Here is a 22,355-nt window from a genome sequence, read left to right as displayed (position 1 = left end):
CCACTGGTTCAAGTAAATTGGAGACATCATTCTGGAGAAGAGACAACTTGGGAGCTAGAAGAGGAAATGAAAAAGGTGTATCCTCGTCTTTTCATCGAATAGAGGTACGATAAATTTAGAGGACTAAATTTTTCTTTTAAGGGGGGGAGAGTGTAACACCCCTCATTTCCGAATGTTCGTATAAATTTTTGGTGATAATGTAAGCATCTATTTTAATTGACAAAAGAAATAGAGTATGAATCAGAGGTAACTTATTTGGGAGATCTGTTCAAAAAAAAAAAAAAAAAAGAATCTGAGGACCTATATGTAAACCATGTGGAAGAGCCTATGCAGATTATTGACAAGAAAGAAAAAGTCCTAAGGAATCGGGTCATTCCACTGGTTCAAGTAATTTGGAGACATCATTCTGGAGTGGAGACAACTTGGGAGCTAGAAGAGGAAATGAAAAAAGTGTATCCTCGTCTTTTCATCGAATAGAGGTACGATAAATTTAGAGGGCTAAAATTTTCTTTTAAGGGGGGGAGAGTGTAACACCCCTCATTTACGAATGTTCGTATAATTTTGGTGATAATGTAAGCATCTATTTTACTTGACAAAAGATATAGAATATGGATTAGAGGTAACTTATTTTTAAGATTTGGGAGATCTGTTAAAAAAAAAAAAGAATCTGAGGACCTATATGTAAACCCTAAGGACCTAATCGTGAATATGATAAAAACAAGGACTAATCTGCAAAATGCACCAAATGACAAATCCCACCGCTTAAGCTTCTCTGCCTTCGTTCTTAAGGAAGCAGAGAAGGCAGCTCGTGGGTGATCAGGGAAAGAAAGAAAGAAAGAAGAAGAAGAAGAAGAAGAAGAGAAACAAAAATTGGGGCTTTTGGGGTTCTTGCTTTAATCTTTTCATTGGGGGTCAAAATTCTCAAAGGCAAGTGTTCTAACCCCATCCTACAGAAGTATTAGACTCTGTTTTTATGTTGATTTCAAAATAAATTGGAAGATTTCTGTTTAGAAACTGATATGACTCTTTTTGGACCTAAAACCATGGATTCTGAAATATTTTCGGTAAACTGACCCCTATACACTGTTTCGGCTGTAAGTTTTAGTATAAGATGTGAATTCAGGCAGGAACTATTTTGTTTGTAATTAGACTCTTATGTCTTTCTTTTGACACCGATTTTGTAGATTTTGGACACCGAATACTTACCCAAACATTTTTTCAAATGAGCCTATAGACGCTGTAAAACAGAGTTGAAGATTTCTGACCTATCACTACTAAAATGCCTATAACTCCCTGTTGAAAATTCTGATTTGTACCAAACTGATTTTATTTGAAACTAGACTTGAAAATCTTTCTTTTGACATATAGTTTGAAAATTTTGGAATTCAATTGCCTACCCTATTATCTGTTGAATCCGACCCTATAAATTTTGCAAAACAGTGATTGTGATTTTGACCTTGTGTTACCAAATCAGAGGTAACTCTGTGTTGGGAGCCCTGTTTCATATGAAATCTGTTCCATCCGAATATAGATTGATATATGGTTTGACCATAGTCTTCTTATGGGTATTGGAGCAAAATTGTTATTCTGAAATATTTGTTTGATGTGCCACTGGAATTCTGTCCGAAATCGAGCCTTGGTCGATTTCGCGTATTCTGTTCTATTCCTTTGATTACTTGAATTCGTCTAACCTTCTTATTTGAATTGAGCTAACTATACTTGGATTCCCTGTACACTCTTGCTTCCATTTTCCTTTCTAATATGAATACATTTGTGAGAGAATTGTTCCTTGCGTCATTTGTTCTAAAAAAAGGCACATGTAAGCTTCGTTGTTCCGCGTGTGCTTCCGAATGTATGCTACTTATTGTTGAAACTACCCTTTTGTACTCTAGTGTGTGGGATTGTCTGGACCTTTGCCAGAAATGGTAAAGGGTATGCGCTATTTGCCCGCTATGTGGGGTCCCGCTATGAGGGATATTCTGTTTGCGCTTGTTGCCCGCTACGTGGGTATGTGATTAGAGCCTGCGATGCTCTGCCGGCCCCCTTTGACTTCACCTAGACGTGGGTGGATGGAGCTCCCAGACGTGGGAGACTTTTGTCAGGTGGTCATTCAGAAATGGATGAATCACATTCTGACTGAGATCCCACTACACCCTCTATATGTTTGATATGACATCCAGAGTTTTGGTGAGTTTGTTTCTGTTCATACTCTGGATAAGATTGATATGATTGCAACGTCAAGGACGACGTTTGAGCTCTTGTACGATATGTGTACCGATATGCTCTGAAAGGCTTCATTCCCTGATGATTTTGCTTCGAAATGTTCTATATGCCGTTGATATGCTTTGAAACATTTTATATGCCATTGATAAGCTCCGATATGTTTCCTTTGTCTCTGATATGCTCCAATTACTCTATGCTCCATCTGTCAGGAACCTAATGGGTATGATTGGAAGGACAATTGTGATTCTGCTCCTAATGATATTATGTCTACGAAATCGTATATTCTGCCATGTATTTTGAAACTGCACCACTTTGGAAATTGTACTATTTTGATATGGATATGTTAGTCACTTGCTGAGCTCTTTATGCTCACCCCATTTGTTGATAAATTTTTCAGGATAGCGTATCGCTTGCTTAAATGTTAAGATTGGACTGAGGTAGTGGAAAGTTAGAAGATTTTGGGCCGATCCTTGTTAGCATATGTGTATTTGTTGTATATGATACTCTGCATCTTATGAAATGTGACGATGAATCTAAACCTGTGGATTTTGTGTAAGATAAAGGATCCCTTGTGTATAAGATTTTGGAATGTTAAGTTAAATTCATGTAATGATATGATCTTATGGTAAATCGATGATTGTGGTGACTGCAAAGACTTCCCCACTTGTGGATTTATATTGTGGTTTTTAATTCGATGAGTTGAGTTCAAATTGTATGAATTATCGAGAGATGTGTGCTATGTTTATGAATTGCATAGGGTTATGAATTGATAGATTATAGAAGTGAAATTTTTGATCTGAATGTTTTCTTAGTGACCTCAAATATGTGTTTGGATCCTGGGTTTGTTGTGATGAAGATCTTAAATATTGTCGGTATTTTGTCGGGTCGTGACACTTTCAGTTCTGTATCCTTGTTTATTATCATTAGGGTGGTGTCTTCTGTATCCCTTTTGATTTTTAAACTTGGTGGTGAGCTATATATCGTTTTATCGAAGTTTCTTCAAAAGTGCGTTCCTTGCCTTTTGTGACATTTTCTATCTGAACAACTGTTATATCGGTTTTCTATCGACATCCATTCTGCATTTTTTCCCTCCCCGGTATCAAGTGAATCAGCCTCTGCATTCTTGGGAATTAAAGAAATAAAAGTGCAATTCATCTCTCTAAGAATATGACCTGAAGAGAAAAAATGTTGGCAAGCTTTAATCACATCATTACCAATAATAGACCATGTAATTTGGTAAAATTCAGCAGGAAATCCGTCTAGACCAGGGCTTTTGTGCTTTGGTGACTTAAAGACAACTCTTACTATTTCGTCATCTGTAATTGGGGCATTGAGGATAGAAATAGCGCTCGAATCAAGCTTTCTAGTTGGCTCCACATGAATATTATTAGGTTGCCCCACTTGGTTGAGTAAGGAATGAAAAAATTGCTCAGTGTATGCTTTAACCTCATCTAAATTCTCAATAAGATTGTTATCTTTGTCTCTACATTTCCTGATGCAGTTAACGGCTCTTCGAGTAGCAATGGAAGCATAAAAAAACTTAGTATTGGAATCCCCTAAAGTAAGCCAATGCTGTCGAGACTTCTGTTTTGCAAAACATTCCTCCTACTTTAAGGCTTGCATGAAGTTATTTCTAGCTTCTATCTCTTTTTCGATAAGATTCTCATCATGGGGCTGAAGTTGTAGATCATGTTGCATTGCTATTAGTTCCTTTCTGCAAAATTGAACTTGAGTGGTAATGTAATATCCCCCACTTTTAAAAATATATTAATAAGGATTTATATGTAAATTGGAGGACCTATATGTAAATATAGAAATTACAAGGACTAAACTGCTAAGTTGCAAAAAGAAAAAAAAAAAAAAAAAAAAAGGAAAAACCAAAAATTCGGTATTATCCCACCGCCTCCCACGCACTCTGTTTCTTTCCAGAAACAGAGAGAGCGGTGGGGCGTGAGGAGAAGGGGAGTGGTTGAAGAAAAGAAGAAGAAGAGGGAAAAGAAGAGAGGAGGAAGAAGAGAGGAAGAAGAGGGAGAAGAGAAGAAGATGAAGAAGAAGAAGAAGAGGAGGTGGCTGCAGCGAGGGCTGCAGCGAGAAGCTGTGGGGCGTGGGGGGAAGAAGAGAGGAAGAAGATGGAGAAGAGAAGAAGAAGAAGAAGAAGCAGAAGAAGAAGAGAGGAGGATAGCTGCGGCAAGGCTGCAGCGAGGAGGTGTGTGGCTTTGGGGAGGAAAAGGGAAGAGGAGAAGAAGAGAAGGAGAAGAAGAGGGAAAAGAGAGGCAGCTGCAGCAGCCAGGGCTGCAGCACCTCTGTTTCCCGCAGGTGGAAACAGATGCGAGGATGTGTGGGGCGTTGAGGATGAAAAGGGAAGAAGAAGAAGAAGAAAAAGAAGAAGAAGAAGAACAAGAAGAAGAAGAAGATAGCTGCGGCAAGGCTGCAGTGAGGAGATGTGTGGCCTTGGGGAGGAAAAGGGAAGAGGGGAAGAGGAGAAGAAGAAGAAGAGGAAGAGAAAGAGGTGTGATACCTCTGTTTCCTGCAGAGGAAACAGAGGAGAGGGTGTGTGTGACGCCGGGGAAGAAGGGGCTGCAGCTGCGGCGATGGCAGCTGCAGCTGGAAGAGAAGAAGAAGAGGAAGATGAGCAGGGGAGGAGGAAGAGGTTGCGGCCGTGGCTGCGGCCGCGACTGCAGCAGTTGCAGCGGGGAGAGTAGAAGAAGAAAGGAAGGAGAAGGAAGAGGAGAAGGGAAAGAAGTAGCTGCGGCTGCGGTTGTGGCAGCTGCAGCTATGGCAGGGAAAGAGGAAGAGAAAAAGGAAAGGAAGAAGAAGAGAAAGGGAAGGAGAGGAAGAAGAGAGGAAGAGGAGAAGGGGCTGCGGCTGCGGCGATGGCAGCTGCAGCTGTGGTAGGGAAAGAGAAAAAGGAAAGGAAGAAGAAAAGAAAGGGAAGGAGAGGAAGAAGAGAGGAAGAGGAGAAGGGGCTGCGGCTGCGGTGATGGCAGCTGCAGCTGTGGCTGGGAAAGAAGAGAAGGAAAGGAAGAAGAAGAGAAAGGGAAGGAGAGGAAGAAGAGAGGAAGAGGAGAAGGGGTGGCAGCTGCGGCAGTGGCAGCTGCAGTTGGAAGAGAAGTAGGAGAGGAAATAGAGTAGCAGAGGAAGAAGAGGCTGCGGTTGTGGTGGCTGCGACTGCGACTACGGCAGTTGCAGCTGGGAAAGAAAGGAAAGGAAAGGGGGAAAAAGGGGCTGCGGACCGGATTGCGGTCGCAGCGGCAGCGACTGCGTATGCAGCAATTATGTCTGCGAGAGAAGGGAGGAAGGAAGGTAGTGCGGTGGAAGGGGCTGCGATTGTGGCAGCGGCAGCGGCGGCAGCTGTGGCAGCTGCGTTAGGGAAAGAAAAAGAAGGAATGAGAGTAAGAGAGAGCAGGTGACTGTGCCTCGATGTTCGACACGTGATGTAGTTATGAAGAAAGGAAGAAAACGGGAGCACAAAACGAAACAGAGAGAGGACACGGAGGAAAAGTAGAAAGATTGGACGGGCACCTTCCTTGGATATTCAGATCAAAATATTTGAAAGGCAAGTTCCCTGATCGTTTCTCCGATAATTGCTCTAACTTTTCTTATTGTAAGTTTCCCGATCGTTCCGCCTGTAATTGTTCTAATCTTTCCTATTGCAAGTATCCTGATCGTTCCTCACTGCAATTTTATCTCTACATTTGCTTTGAATATGAGGAACTTTGAATTGTTCTAGCCTTGCATTTGATATATCTCCTGTTTAGATGTAACGATTCGAATCTGTGCAACTTCTGATATTCTGACCTTTTGATACCGAGCTGCCTATAAGTCTTTGTTGGAAACTCTGATTTGTTCAAAACTGATTTCATTGGAAAATAGACTCGTAGACCTTTCTTTGATATATGGATTGAAAGATTTGGAATCCAAACACCTGTCCAGCTATCTGTTGAATCTGACATTAGAAATTCTGCCAACAGAGATTTTGTTCTACGACACTTGCTTACCAAATTATTTGTAACTCTCTCTGTTGGACAGTTCAATTCCTATGAAGCCTGTCTTATCTGAAAGTATTATCCAATGATTATTTCTGAGTAAATTGGAGCACGATTGATAGTTTGAATCATTTGTTCAATGTGCCTCTTGTATTCTGCCAGAAATCGAGCTTTGGTCGATTTCTCATATTCTGGTTTCATTCCTTTGGAAGTTGATATCCTTTAGCTTTCTTATTCAATTGAGCTTTATATTACTGCTTTGAGTTCTTGTATACTCTTGTCCTTAAAATTATTGCATTCTTGAAAACCATTGTGGAACGTTTATGCTATATCGTATTGACCCATATAGGCACATGTATATTCCATTGTTCCGTATTTGCTCCCGATATGTGCCTATTCCAGTTCATTCATTTTGACATTGAATTTATCTAACCTTCTTATTTGAATTGAGCTATATATGATTGTTTGGAATCCTTGAATGCTCTTGCTTTCATTTCGTTTCCAAAACTGAATACATTTGTGAGAGATTTGTTCCTTGCATCATATTTGACTCGTAAAGGCACATGTACGTTTGTTGTTCCGCGTGTGCTTCCGATATATGCTATTTATTGTTCGTACTGCCCTTTTGTACTCTGGTGTTTGTGGGATTGTCTGGACCTTTGCCAGAAATGGTAAAGGGTATGTGCTGATTTGCCCGCTTTGTGGGGTCCCGCTTTGTGGGATATTCTGGTATGCGCTTATTTGCCCGCTTTGTGGGGTCCCGCTTTGTGGGATATTGCTTAGAGCCTGCGATGCTCTGCCGGCCCCTTTGACTTCACCTAGACGTGGGTGGATGGAGCTCCCAGACGTGGGAGACTTTTGTCAGGTGGTCATTCAGAAATGGATGAATCACATTCTGACTGAGATCCCACTACACCTTCTGTATGTTTGATATGATATCCAGAGCTTTGGTTATGTGTTTCTGTACATGCTTTGGATAAGATTGATATGTTTGCAACGTCAAAGACGACGTTTGAGCTTCTGTACGATATTTGTTTTCGATATGCTTTGAAATGCTTCATTCACTGATGATATGCTTCGAAATGTTCCATATGCCGTTGATATGCTCCGGAACATTTCATATGCCATTGATATGCTCCAATTACTCTGTACTCCATTTGCTATGAACTGATATGTTCTGAAATGTCCTATCTGCCATTGATATGCTCCAATTACTCTGTGCTTCATTTGCTGTGAACTGATATGTTCTTATATGTCCTATTTGCCATTGATATGCTCCAATTACTCTGTGCTCCATTTGCTATGAACTGATATGTTCTGAAATGTCCTATCTGCCATTGATATGCTTCAATTACTCTATGCTCCATTCGTTATGGATCAAATATGTTATGAATGACATGATACGTATGATTTGGTATCTATTGAGATGGTATCCTTGAGAATTCTTGTATTCTGCCTTACATTTTGATACCTTACTCGTTTGAATCCGTTCCTTTTTTTCTGAATATGCTTTGTCACTTGCTGAGCCGTTTTTGGCTCACTCCGTTGTTATATAAATCTTTCAGGTCAGCTTGTTACTCTTCGAGATGTTTGATTTGGGCTGAGGTAGTGGATAGCTATTCAGAATGATGGGCAAGTCTGGTTGGTTATTACGATATTGTTGTATAAGTATGTCTTGTATATAATAAAATGTTGTCGATGAACCGAAATAGATATACTGTGTCCAAGTGTTAGGAGATCTCTCTTATTTGGAATTTCAGAATGTTATCTAATTTATGGTGATATGAACTTGTGGTGATTAGTTGGAGTTCTGATTGTATAAATTATTTAGCTTGTGGATTTATAAATATTGTTCATGTTTGTCAAGTTGGCTTGGGTTGCCATAAATGTGAATTATTGAGTGATGTGATATATGATTATAAACTGCACAGGTTTTATGGGTGTGAATATGAATAGAATGTTTTTCAGTGTCCTCAAACGTTAGTTTGGATCCTGGATTGGTCTGTGATGAAAAATTTTAAAAATCATGGATATTTTGAGGGGCGTGACAGAGGCGGTATCAGAGCATGGTTTGAGGATCACTGAAATATTTGATATGTTGACGTGCAAAATATATTGAGGTCTAGTGAATTATAGTGATTGGTGGAAATATTTTCTTTGATGCATTTTAGGAATCTGGGATGATGAGGACATTTGGTCCTCCTATTTCATCTGATTTCGATTAATTAAGTGGGATGAAAGGGGTAATCGGGGATATTGAATCAGAGTGGCGCAGTAGAAGCATGGTGTACCTAATCTATTGGTGGTCGAAAAATGGATGATGCGAATTGAGAAATATTTGATATACAAAATTGTTCTGATACTCGAAAGATTTCTTTTGCCACGTTATATTGGAAGTAAAGACTTATTATTGACGGCAACAATGAAAAGAATTTTTGAAGATCAATGGCAAGAATGACAAGAACAAGTTTACCAATAAAAATATGATTGGAAATGAATCAGTAAGTAACAACAAGAGAGTCAAGACATTTGGATTTGAAATGGGAAGTCACCACAAAAGACTCAATCAGGTGTGAATTGCAAGTTAAATTATGAAACAAGTTTATGTTTGTGCGTGACTAGAGCCTATTTTGCTTATGGAAAGTTTGATCATAAAATAAAAGTTTGCCCTTTGAACAAGAAGAAAGAGTCACTGCCTCCTAAATCATCAGCCCATGTCAGAGTGTATGCTACCACTGAATATGATTCTAAGACTTCTGAATTAGTGGTCGAAGGTATTATGTATGTTTATGAAAGAATGCAAATATTTGTTTGAACATGGGTTCTATCTACGATTTGATTCGTAACATATTGCCTGTCACTTGGGTATTCAACCTAGATCACTGTATTATGTGATATATGTAAGTACAATCATTGGAGATTCTTTGATAACGAACTTGAATCTGGTCCTCTTGTCTGATTTTTGTTGGAGAACTTGAACTTTTGCTGATTTAGTTCTCCTAGAGATTTGGAGTTATGATATTATACTTGGTATGCATTGGCTATCTTCTTATCATACCAGTATGGATTGGTATATAACAAATGATCACTTTTTGCATATTTGATCAGCCGATCTTTTATTTTGAGAGTATTGGACATTATTTATCTCCTTGCCTAATGTATCCCAGGATGACTTGCCTGGATTACCTCCAAATGTGATTTTGCTTTTGATTTGGTCCTTGGGACAATCCCTATATCTAAGCCTCTCTGCAGAATGATATCATTTGAGTAAGTGGAATTAGAAAAACAACTACAAGGATTATTAAATGAGGATTTTATTTGGCTTAATATTTTATCATGGGGTGCTCTGGTGTTAGTTAAAAAGATGGATGGAACATGGAGGCTTTGTATTGATTATGGATAGTTGAATCAGGTGATCATCAAAAACGAGTATTTTCTGAAGTAACGATTTGCTTGATTAATTACAGGTGCGCAAGTATTTTTGAAAGATTGATTGAAGGTCGGGTTTACCATCTATTGAGAATCAAGAAGGAGAATATTTCGATCACTCTTGGAAAATTATGTAATTGTATTGAATTGATGAAATTATTTAAGAGTAGGAGGAGGAAATAAAGAAATCATAATCCTCATCTTTTCATCGATTGAGCTATGACCAATTTAGAGGACTAAATTTTCTTTTAAGGGGGGGAGAGTGTAATATCCCCCACTTTTAAAAATGTATTAATAAGGATTTATATGTAAATTGGGGGACCTATATGTAAATATAGAAATTACAAGGACTAAACTGCTAAGTTGCAAAAAGAAAAAAAAAAAAAAAGAAAAGGAAAAACCGAAAATTCGGTATTATCCCACCGCCTCCCACGCACTCTGTTTCTTTCCAGAAACAGAGAGAGCGGTGGGGCGTGAGGAGAAGGGGAGTGGTTGAAGAAAAGAAGAAGAAGAGGGAAAAGAAGAGAGGAGGAAGAAGAGAGGAAGAAGAGAGGAAGAAGAGGGAGAAGAGAAGAAGATGAAGAAGAAGAAGAAGAGGAGGTGGCTGCAGCGAGGGCTGCAGCGAGAAGCTGTGGGGCGTGGGGGGAAGAAGAGAGGAAGAAGATGGAGAAGAGAAGAAGAAGAAGAAGAAGCAGAAGAAGAAGAAGAAGAAGAAGAGAGGAGGATAGCTGCGGCAAGGCTGCAGCGAGGAGGTGTGTGGCTTTGGGGAGGAAAAGGGAAGAGGAGAAGAAGAGAAGGAGAAGAAGAGGGAAAAGAGAGGCAGCTGCAGCAGCCAGGGCTGCAGCACCTCTGTTTCCCGCAGGTGGAAACAGAGGAGAGGATGTGTGGGGCGTTGAGGATGAAAAGGGAAGAAGAAGAAGAAGAAGAAGAAGAAGAAGAAGAAGAAGAAGAAGAAGAAGAAGAAGAAGAAGAAGAAGAAGATAGCTGCGGCAAGGCTGCAGCGAGGAGATGTGTGGCCTTGGGGAGGAAAAGGGAAGAGTGGAAGAGGAGAAGAAGAAGAAGAGGAAGAGAAAGAGGTGTGATACCTCTGTTTCCTGCAGAGGAAACAGAGGAGAGGGTGTGTGTGACGCCGGGGAAGAAGGGGCTGCAGCTGCGGCGATGGCAGCTGCAGCTGGAAGAGAAGAAGAAGAGGAAGATGAGCAGGGGAGGAGGAAGAGGTTGCGGCCGTGGCTGCGGCCGCGACTGCAGCAGTTGCAGCGGGGAGAGAAGAAGAAGAAAGGAAGGAGAAGGAAGAGGAGAAGGGAAAGAAGTAGCTGCGGCTGCGGTTGTGGCAGCTGCAGCTATGGCAGGGAAAGAGGAAGAGAAAAAGGAAAGGAAGAAGAAGAGAAAGGGAAGGAGAGGAAGAAGAGAGGAAGAGGAGAAGGGGCTGCGGCTGCGGCGATGGCAGCTGCAGCTGTGGCAAGGAAAGAGAAAAAGGAAAGGAAGAAGAAGAGAAAGGGAAGGAGAGGAAGAAGAGAGGAAGAGGAGAAGGGGCTGCGGCTGCGGTGATGGCAGCGGCAGCTGCGGCTGCGGTGATGGCAGCGGCAGCTGCGGCTGCGGTGATGGCAGCGGCAGCTGTGGCTGGGAAAGAAGAGAAGGAAAGGAAGAAGAAGAGAAAGGGAAGGAGAGGAAGAAGAGAGGAAGAGGAGAAGGGGTGGCAGCTGCGGCAGTGGCAGCTGCAGTTGGATGAGAAGTAGGAGAGGAAATAGAGTAGCAGAGGAAGAAGAGGCTGCGGTTGTGGTGGCTGCGGCCATGGCTGCGACTGCGACTGCGGCAGTTGCAGCTGGGAAACAAAAGGAAAGGAAAGGGGGAAAAAGGGGCTACGGACGGGATTGCGGTCGCAGCGGCAGCGACTGCGTATGCAGCAATTATGTCTGCGAGAGAAGAGAGGAAGGAAGGTAGTGCGGTGGAAGGGGCTGCGATTGTGGCAGCGGCAGCGGCGGCAGCTGTGGCAGCTGCGTTAGGGAAAGAAAAAGAAGGAATGAGAGTAAGAGAGAGCAGGTGACTGTGCCTCGATGTTCGACACGTGATGTAGTTATGAAGAAAGGAAGAAAACGGGAGCACAAAACGAAACAGAGAGAGGACACGGAGGAAAAGTAGAAAGATTGGACGGGCACCTTCCTTGGATATTCAGATCAAAATATTTGAAAGGCAAGTTCCCTGATCGTTTCTCCGATAATTGCTCTAACTTTTCTTATTGTAAGTTTCCCGATCGTTCCGCCTGTAATTGTTCTAATCTTTCCTATTGCAAGTATCCTGATCGTTCCTCACTGCAATTTTATCTCTACATTTGCTTTGAATATGAGGAACTTTGAATTGTTCTAGCCTTGCATTTGATATATCTCCTGTTTAGATGTAACGATTCGAATCTGTGCAACTTCTGATATTCTGACCTTTTGATACCGAGCTGCCTATAAGTCTTTGTTGGAAACTCTGATTTGTTCAAAACTGATTTCATTGGAAAATAGACTCGTAGACCTTTCTTTGATATATGGATTGAAAGATTTGGAATCCAAACACCTGTCCAGCTATCTGTTGAATCTGACATTAGAAATTCTGCCAACAGAGATTTTGTTCTACGACACTTGCTTACCAAATTATTTGTAACTCTCTCTGTTGGACAGTTCAATTCCTATGAAGCCTGTCTTATCTGAAAGTATTATCCAATGATTATTTCTGAGTAAATTGGAGCACGATTGATAGTTTGAATCATTTGTTCAATGTGCCTCTTGTATTCTGCCAGAAATCGAGCTTTGGTCGATTTCTCATATTCTGGTTTCATTCCTTTGGAAGTTGATATCCTTTAGCTTTCTTATTCAATTGAGCTTTATATTACTGCTTTGAGTTCTTGTATACTCTTGTCCTTAAAATTATTGCATTCTTGAAAACCATTGTGGAACGTTTATGCTATATCGTATTGACCCATATAGGCACATGTATATTCCATTGTTCCGCATTTGCTCCCGATATGTGCCTATTCCAGTTCATTCATTTTGACATTGAATTTATCTAACCTTCTTATTTGAATTGAGCTATATATGATTGTTTGGAATCCTTGAATGCTCTTGCTTTCATTTCGTTTCCAAAACTGAATACATTTGTGAGAGATTTGTTCCTTGCATCATATTTGACTCGTAAAGGCACATGTACGTTTGTTGTTCCGCGTGTGCTTCCGATATATGCTATTTATTGTTCGTACTGCCCTTTTGTACTCTGGTGTTTGTGGGATTGTCTGGACCTTTGCCAGAACTGGTAAAGGGTATGTGCTGATTTGCCCGCTTTGTGGGGTCCCGCTTTGTGGGATATTCTGGTATGCGCTTATTTGCCCGCTTTGTGGGGTCCCGCTTTGTGGGATATTGCTTAGAGCCTGCGATGCTCTGCCGGCCCCTTTGACTTCACCTAGACGTGGGTGGATGGAGCTCCCAGACGTGGGAGACTTTTGTCAGGTGGTCATTCAGAAATGGATGAATCACATTCTGACTGAGATCCCACTACACCTTCTGTATGTTTGATATGATATCCAGAGCTTTGGTTATGTGTTTCTGTACATGCTTTGGATAAGATTGATATGTTTGCAACGTCAAAGACGATGTTTGAGCTTCTGTACGATATTTGTTTTCGATATGCTTTGAAATGCTTCATTCACTGATGATATGCTTCGAAATGTTCCATATGCCGTTGATATGCTCCGGAACATTTCATATGCCATTGATATGCTCCAATTACTCTGTACTCCATTTGCTATGAACTGATATGTTCTGAAATGTCCTATCTGCCATTGATATGCTCCAATTACTCTGTGCTTCATTTGCTGTGAACTGATATGTTCTTATATGTCCTATTTGCCATTGATATGCTCCAATTACTCTGTGCTCCATTTGCTATGAACTGATATGTTCTGAAATGTCCTATCTGCCATTGATATGCTTCAATTACTCTATGCTCCATTCGTTATGGATCAAATATGTTATGAATGACATGATACGTATGATTTGGTATCTATTGAGATGGTATCCTTGAGAATTCTTGTATTCTGCCTTACATTTTGATATCTTACTCGTTTGAATCCGTTCCTTTTTTTCTGAATATGCTTTGTCACTTGCTGAGCCGTTTTTGGCTCACTCCGTTGTTATATAAATCTTTCAGGTTAGCTTGTTACTCTTCGAGATGTTTGATTTGGGCTGAGGTAGTGGATAGCTATTCAGAATGATGGGCAAGTCTGGTTGGTTATTACGATATTGTTGTATAAGTATGTCTTGTATATAATGAAATGTTGTCGATGAACCGAAATAGATATACTGTGTCCAAGTGTTAGGAGATCTCTCTTATTTGGAATTTCAGAATGTTATCTAATTTATGGTGATATGAACTTGTGGTGATTAGTTGGAGTTCTGATTGTATAAATTATTTAGCTTGTGGATTTATAAATATTGTTCATGTTTGTCAAGTTGGCTTGGGTTGCCATAAATGTGAATTATTGAGTGATGTGATATATGATTATAAACTGCACAGGTTTTATGGGTGTGAATATGAATAGAATGTTTTTCAGTGTCCTCAAACGTTAGTTTGGATCCTGGATTGGTCTGTGATGAAAAATTTTAAAAATCATGGATATTTTGAGGGGCGTGACAGAGGCGGTATCAGAGCATGGTTTGAGGATCACTGAAATATTTGATATGTTGACGTGCAAAATATATTGAGGTCTAGTGAATTATAGTGATTGGTGGAAATATTTTCTTTGATGCATTTTAGGAATCTGGGATGATGAGGACATTTGGTCCTCCTATTTCATCTGATTTCGATTAATTAAGTGGGATGAAAGGGGTAATCGGGGATATTGAATCAGAGTGGCGCAGCAGAAGCATGGTGTACCTAATCTATTGGTGGTCGAAAAATGGATGATGCGAATTGAGAAATATTTGATATACAAAATTGTTCTGATACTCGAAAGATTTCTTTTGCCACGTTATATTGGAAGTAAAGACTTATTATTGACGGCAACAATGAAAAGAATTTTTGAAGATCAATGGCAAGAATGACAAGAACAAGTTTACCAATAAAAATATGATTGGAAATGAATCAGTAAGTAACAACAAGAGAGTCAAGACATTTGGATTTGAAATGGGAAGTCACCACAAAAGACTCAATCAGGTGTGAATTGCAAGTTAAATTATGAAACAAGTTTATGTTTGTGCGTGACTAGAGCCTATTTTGCTTATGGAAAGTTTGATCATAAAATAAAAGTTTGCCCTTTGAACAAGAAGAAAGAGTCACTGCCTCCTAAATCATCAGCCCATGTCAGAGTGTATGCTACCACTGAATATGATTCTAAGACTTCTGAATTAGTGGTCGAAGGTATTATGTATGTTTATGAAAGAATGCAAATATTTGTTTGAACATGGGTTCTATCTACGATTTGATTCGTAACATATTGCCTGTCACTTGGGTATTCAACCTAGATCACTGTATTATGTGATATATGTAAGTACAATCATTGGAGATTCTTTGATAACGAACTTGAATCTGGTCCTCTTGTCTGATTTTTGTTGGAGAACTTGAACTTTTGCTGATTTAGTTCTCCTAGAGATTTGGAGTTATGATATTATACTTGGTATGCATTGGCTATCTTCTTATCATACCAGTATGGATTGGTATATAACAAATGATCACTTTTTGCATATTTGATCAGCCGATCTTTTATTTTGAGAGTATTGGACATTATTTATCTCCTTGCCTAATGTATCCCAGGATGACTTGCCTGGATTACCTCCAAATGTGATTTTGCTTTTGATTTGGTCCTTGGGACAATCCCTATATCTAAGCCTCTCTGCAGAATGATATCATTTGAGTAAGTGGAATTAGAAAAACAACTACAAGGATTATTAAATGAGGATTTTATTTGGCTTAATATTTTATCATGGGGTGCTCTGGTGTTAGTTAAAAAGATGGATGGAACATGGAGGCTTTGTATTGATTATGGATAGTTGAATCAGGTGATCATCAAAAACGAGTATTTTCTGAAGTAACGATTTGCTTGATTAATTACAGGTGCGCAAGTATTTTTGAAAGATTGATTGAAGGTCGGGTTTACCATCTATTGAGAATCAAGAAGGAGAATATTTCGATCACTCTTGGAAAATTATGTAATTGTATTGAATTGATGAAATTATTTAAGAGTAGGAGGAGGAAATAAAGAAATCATAATCCTCATCTTTTCATCGATTGAGCTATGACCAATTTAGAGGACTAAATTTTCTTTTAAGGGGGGGAGAGTGTAATATCCCCCACTTTTAAAAATGTATTAATAAGGATTTATATGTAAATTGGGGGACCTATATGTAAATATAGAAATTACAAGGACTAAACTGCTAAGTTGCAAAAAGAAAAAAAAAAAAAAAAAAAGGAAAAACCGAAAATTCGGTATTATCCCACCGCCTCCCACGCACTCTGTTTCTTTCCAGAAACAGAGAGAGCGGTGGGGCGTGAGGAGAAGGGGAGTGGTTGAAGAAAAGAAGAAGAAGAGGGAAAAGAAGAGAGGAGGAAGAAGAGAGGAAGAAGAGAGGAAGAAGAGGGAGAAGAGAAGAAGATGAAGAAGAAGAAGAAGAGGAGGTGGCTGCAGCGAGGGCTGCAGCGAGAAGCTGTGGGGCGTGGGGGGAAGAAGAGAGGAAGAAGATGGAGAAGAGAAGAAGAAGAAGAAGAAGAAGCAGAAGAAGAAGAAGAAGAAGAAGAGAGGAGGATAGCTGCGGCAAGGCTGCAGCGAGGAGGTGTGTGGCTTTGGGGAGGAAAAGGGAAGAGGAGAAGAAGAGAAGGAGAAGAAGAGGGAAAAGAGAGGCAGCTGCAGCAGCCAGGGCTGCAGCACCTCTGTTTCCCGCAGGTGGAAACAGAGGAGAGGATGTGTGGGGCGTTGAGGATGAAAAGGGAAGAAGAAGAAGAAGAAGAAGAAGAAGAAGAAGAAGAAGAAGAAGAAGAAGAAGAAGAAGAAGAAGATAGCTGCGGCAAGGCTGCAGCGAGGAGATGTGTGGCCTTGGGGAGGAAAAGGGAAGAGTGGAAGAGGAGAAGAAGAAGAAGAGGAAGAGAAAGAGGTGTGATACCTCTGTTTCCTGCAGAGGAAACAGAGGAGAGGGTGTGTGTGACGCCGGGGAAGAAGGGGCTGCAGCTGCGGCGATGGCAGCTGCAGCTGGAAGAGAAGAAGAAGAGGAAGATGAGCAGGGGAGGAGGAAGAGGTTGCGGCCGTGGCTGCGGCCGCGACTGCAGCAGTTGCAGCGGGGAGAGAAGAAGAAGAAAGGAAGGAGAAGGAAGAGGAGAAGGGAAAGAAGTAGCTGCGGCTGCGGTTGTGGCAGCTGCAGCTATGGCAGGGAAAGAGGAAGAGAAAAAGGAAAGGAAGAAGAAGAGAAAGGGAAGGAGAGGAAGAAGAGAGGAAGAGGAGAAGGGGCTGCGGCTGCGGCGATGGCAGCTGCAGCTGTGGCAAGGAAAGAGAAAAAGGAAAGGAAGAAGAAGAGAAAGGGAAGGAGAGGAAGAAGAGAGGAAGAGGAGAAGGGGCTGCGGCTGCGGTGATGGCAGCGGCAGCTGCGGCTGCGGTGATGGCAGCGGCAGCTGTGGCTGGGAAAGAAGAGAAGGAAAGGAAGAAGAAGAGAAAGGGAAGGAGAGGAAGAAGAGAGGAAGAGGAGAAGGGGTGGCAGCTGCGGCAGTGGCAGCTGCAGTTGGATGAGAAGTAGGAGAGGAAATAGAGTAGCAGAGGAAGAAGAGGCTGCGGTTGTGGTGGCTGCGGCCATGGCTGCGACTACGACTGCGGCAGTTGCAGCTGGGAAACAAAAGGAAAGGAAAGGGGGAAAAAGGGGCTACGGACGGGATTGCGGTCGCAGCGGCAGCGACTGCGTATGCAGCAATTATGTCTGCGAGAGAAGAGAGGAAGGAAGGTAGTGCGGTGGAAGGGGCTGCGATTGTGGCAGCGGCAGCGGCGGCAGCTGTGGCAGCTACGTTTGGGAAAGAAAAAGAAGGAATGAGAGTAAGAGAGAGCAGGTGACTGTGCCTCGATGTTCGACACGTGATGTAGTTACGAAGAAAGGAAGAAAACGGGAGCACAAAACGAAACAGAGAGAGGACACGGAGGAAAAGTAGAAAGATTGGACGGGCACCTTCCTTGGATATTCAGATCAAAATATTTGAAAGGCAAGTTCCCTGATCGTTTCTCCTATAATTGCTCTAACTTTTCTTATTGCAAGTTTCCCGATCGTTCCGCCTGTAATTGTTCTAATCTTTCCTATTGCAAGTATCCTGATCGTTCCTCACTGCAATTTTATCTCTACATTTGCTTTGAATATGAGGAACTTTGAATTGTTCTAGCCTTGCATTTGATATATCTCCTGTTTAGACGTAACGATTCGAATCTGTGCAACTTCTGATATTCTGACCTTTTGATACCGAGCTGCCTATAAGTCTATGTTGGAAACTCTGATTTGTTCAAAACTGATTTCATTGGAAAATAGACTAGTAGACCTTTCTTTGATATATGGATTGAAAGATTTGGAATCCAAACACCTGTCCAGCTATCTGTTGAATCTGACATTAGAAATTCTGCCAACAGAGATTTTGTTCTACGACACTTGCTTACCAAATTATTTGTAACTCTCTCTGTTGGACAGTTCAATTCCTATGAAGCCTGTCTTATCTGAAAGTATTATCCAATGATTATTTCTGAGTAAATTGGAGCACGATTGATAGTTTGAATCATTTGTTCAATGTGCCTCTTGTATTCTGTCAGAAATCGAGCTTTGGTCGATTTCTCATATTCTGGTTTCATTCCTTTGGAAGTTGATATCCTTTAGCTTTCTTATTCAATTGAGCTTTATATTACTGCTTTGAGTTCTTGTATACTCTTGTCCTTAAAATTATTGCATTCTTGAAAACCATTGTGGAACGTTTATGCTATATCGTATTGACCCATATAGGCACATGTATATTCCATTGTTCCGCATTTGCTCCCGATATGTGCCTATTCCAGTTCATTCATTTTGACATTGAATTTATCTAACCTTCTTATTTGAATTGAGCTATTTATGATTATTTGGAATCCTTGAATGCTCTTGCTTTCATTTCGTTTCCAAATCTGAATACATTTGTGAGAGATTTGTTCCTTGCATCATATTTGACTCGTAAAGGCACATGTACGTTTGTTGTTCCGCGTGTGCTTCCGATATATGCTATTTATTGTTCGTACTGCCCTTTTGTACTCTGGTGTTTGTGGGATTGTCTGGACCTTTGCCAGAACTGGTAAAGGGTATGTGCTGATTTGCCCGCTTTGTGGGGTCCCGCTTTGTGGGATATTCTGGTATGCGCTTATTTGCCCGCTTTGTGGGGTCCCGCTTTGTGGGATATTGCTTAGAGCCTGCGATGCTCTGCCGGCCCCTTTGACTTCACCTAGACGTGGGTGGATGGAGCTCCCAGACGTGGGAGACTTTTGTCAGGTGGTCATTCAGAAATGGATGAATCACATTCTGACTGAGATCCCACTACACCTTCTGTATGTTTGATATGATATCCAGAGCTTTGGTTATGTGTTTCTGTACATGCTTTGGATAAGATTGATATGTTTGCAACGTCAAAGACGACGTTTGAGCTTCTGTACGATATTTGTTTTCGATATGCTTTGAAATGCTTCATTCACTGATGATATGCTTCGAAATGTTCCATATGCCGTTGATATGCTCCGGAACATTTCATATGCCATTGATATGCTCCAATTACTCTGTACTCCATTTGCTATGAACTGATATGTTCTGAAATGTCCTATCTGCCATTGATATGCTCCAATTACTCTGTGCTTCATTTGCTGTGAACTGATATGTTCTTATATGTCCTATTTGCCATTGATATGCTCCAATTACTCTGTGCTCCATTTGCTATGAACTGATATGTTCTGAAATGTCCTATCTGCCATTGATATGCTTCAATTACTCTATGCTCCATTCGTTATGGATCAAATATGTTATGAATGACATGATACGTATGATTTGGTATCTATTGAGATGGTATCCTTGAGAATTCTTGTATTCTGCCTTACATTTTGATATCTTACTCGTTTGAATCCGTTCCTTTTTTTCTGAATATGCTTTGTCACTTGCTGAGCCGTTTTTGGCTCACTCCGTTGTTATATAAATCTTTCAGGTCAGCTTGTTACTCTTCGAGATGTTTGATTTGGGCTGAGGTAGTGGATAGCTATTCAGAATGATGGGCAAGTCTGGTTGGTTATTACGATATTGTTGTATAAGTATGTCTTGTATATAATGAAATGTTGTCGATGAACCGAAATAGATATACTGTGTCCAAGTGTTAGGAGATCTCTCTTATTTGGAATTTCAGAATGTTATCTAATTTATGGTGATATGAACTTGTGGTGATTAGTTGGAGTTCTGATTGTATAAATTATTTAGCTTGTGGATTTATAAATATTGTTCATGTTTGTCAAGTTGGCTTGGGTTGCCATAAATGTGAATTATTGAGTGATGTGATATATGATTATAAACTGCACAGGTTTTATGGGTGTGAATATGAATAGAATGTTTTTCAGTGTCCTCAAACGTTAGTTTGGATCCTGGATTGGTCTGTGATGAAAAATTTTAAAAATCATGGATATTTTGAGGGGCGTGACAGGTAATATTGCCAAAAGTATTTGTATTCCACTCCTTAAGTGCTGCTTTGCAGGCTTTGAGTTTTTGACATAAGATATAACGGGGCCCCATCCATGCACATTAACATTCCAAGTTGATCTGATAACATCAAGGAACTGAGGATGAGTACTCCACATGTTAAAGAATCTAAACGGTTTCTTACCTTTTGGTGTTGCTTTATCTGCGTGTATGTACATTAAAGAATGATCAGAAAACAATGGTGCATCATACTCAAGAAGTGAATCAGGGTAAACTATTAACCATTCTTCATTAATCAAACATCTATCGAGTTGAGCCATTATTTTTCTGTTAGCAGCACCTTGATTACTCCAGGAGAGCCAATTACCCATTGATTTCATATCAGTCAATGCAGCAGTATCTATGTAATCATTAAAACTCTGAAGCTGACTTTTTGAATGCTATCTACCCCCCACTTTTTCATTTGTGTACCGAACAGTACTAAAGTCACCAAGAACAATCCAAGGTACATTAAGACAGCCATTTGCAATGTTAGTTAAATCAGACCATAGTGTATTTCTTTCTTGCATACTGTTTGAAGCATATATACCAGTGAAATTGAATTGAGAACTATTCTTTTTGTCCTCTACCTTAAGATAAATGAATTGATCAGAAATAAACCAAGCATTAATAGAGTTAGGATGCCATAAGACCCATATTCTACCAAAAGTTTCATTTGAGTCATTGGTAAACAGTTCTACGTCTGGCCATATTAAATTCTTTTGAGTTTGAACGCACGATTGTTTAATTTTCGTTTCCACTAGAATAACAATATAACATGTGGCAGACTTGATTATTCTGTTGAGCTCCTGTCATTTCTCAAGCTTATTAAATCGACGAACATTCCAGCATGTTATCTTCATTAGTAATAAACAAATGAAAAAGCTGGTAAGGTATTCATCCTACGACTTTGGATGGACTGTACCATCCTTTTTCTTATCCTTTGGTTTTGTATTTTCCTCCCGCACAATATCTTTACCTTTTATGGCTTTATTCCTATATTTATCCATTTCATCTACAATTTGCAGATGTTTAAACTTTAAAATACCTTGAATCATGTGGTCTTGATTGGCAGGGTTTGTTGAAGCATGATAAGATTGTTGCGGCACAATTTCATGGTTAGTACTTGTTGGAGCAGCCTGACTAGAGAGGTTTGTTGGGGCATGAGTTTGTTGAGACAAAATATCCTTGTTAGCGATGCTTGTTGCGGCCTGAATTTGTTGAGGAAGAATATCCTTGCTAGCAAGATTTGTTTGGGTCTGAGTTCGTTAGCTATTGTGGACGGATACGATGATATTAGAAGAGATGAAGTTCTTGACTTATGCTTCTCCTGTCCACTAGGACCATGTGAAACTTCTATTGTGGAAGGCTCATACATTATAGGAAGAGGTAAAGTTTTGGATTTGTCCTTCTGTCCACAGTGCTATCCTTGCGAGTCGGAATGCTCAATAGTCTTCGTCACCATCGGTGCTACTGCTATTAGTGAAGACTCGCTTTTGTTGCTGAGGCGCTTGACGTGGTCGATAGACCTTTGTGATTGGTTTTGGAGTTTGTTGACAAGCTCCATTTGCATGACCAAAAGATAAGCAACGCTGACATCGTTGTGGCTTCCAGGAATATGAGACATGTACCTTTCGAGTGTTCCCGTCAAGATCACGATAGAAAACCTCATTAGGAAGATCTTCGTCGGAAGAAACCAGTACACAAGCTCGTGCAAATGTTAATCTCGTTTGAGCTGCTGTTGCTTTGTTGATGTAGAGTGGCTGTCCCAGAGTGCTGCATAACTTTGCAATAAAACATCAACTCCATAGATGTAGAGGAAGACCTTGAAAGGATACCCATAATGGAATAGACTGTAGGCTATCTAACTCCAAACGGACATCAGGAGACCAGCGTCGTAGAATCATTGGATGGCCGCGAATAGTCCAGAATCCTTCGAGGACTCGTTGCAAATTTTCTTCTGAGTATAGCTTGCAAACAAAGAATCCGTTCT

General features: G+C 40.5%; 1 protein-coding gene across 1 annotated transcript; it reads left to right on the top strand.

The window, feature by feature from the left end:
• Positions 1 to 3,647: 3,647 nt before the first annotated feature.
• LOC135677512 (uncharacterized) lies at positions 3,648 to 20,142 on the top strand. The gene is made up of 3 exons (XM_065189873.1): positions 3,648 to 5,779; positions 7,775 to 17,846; positions 19,842 to 20,142. Exon 2 carries the CDS (start codon positions 10,216 to 10,218, stop codon positions 11,365 to 11,367), a length of 1,152 nt encoding a protein of 383 aa, XP_065045945.1. The 5' UTR covers positions 3,648 to 5,779; positions 7,775 to 10,215; the 3' UTR covers positions 11,368 to 17,846; positions 19,842 to 20,142.
• Positions 20,143 to 22,355: the final 2,213 nt, after the last annotated feature.

This window comes from Musa acuminata, chromosome BXJ1-1 (assembly GCF_036884655.1).
Source record: "Musa acuminata AAA Group cultivar baxijiao chromosome BXJ1-1, Cavendish_Baxijiao_AAA, whole genome shotgun sequence".
Lineage (NCBI taxonomy): Eukaryota > Viridiplantae > Streptophyta > Magnoliopsida > Zingiberales > Musaceae > Musa > Musa acuminata.
Note: the sequence above shows the minus strand (reverse complement) of the source record. Positions and strands in the feature narration are given on the sequence as shown.

Excerpts from the sequence above, each read along its gene's own strand:
- LOC135677512 (XM_065189873.1), top strand. The coding sequence starts at position 10,216 with ATGAAGAAGAAGAAGAAGAGGAGGTGGCTGCAGCGAGGGCTGCAGCGA.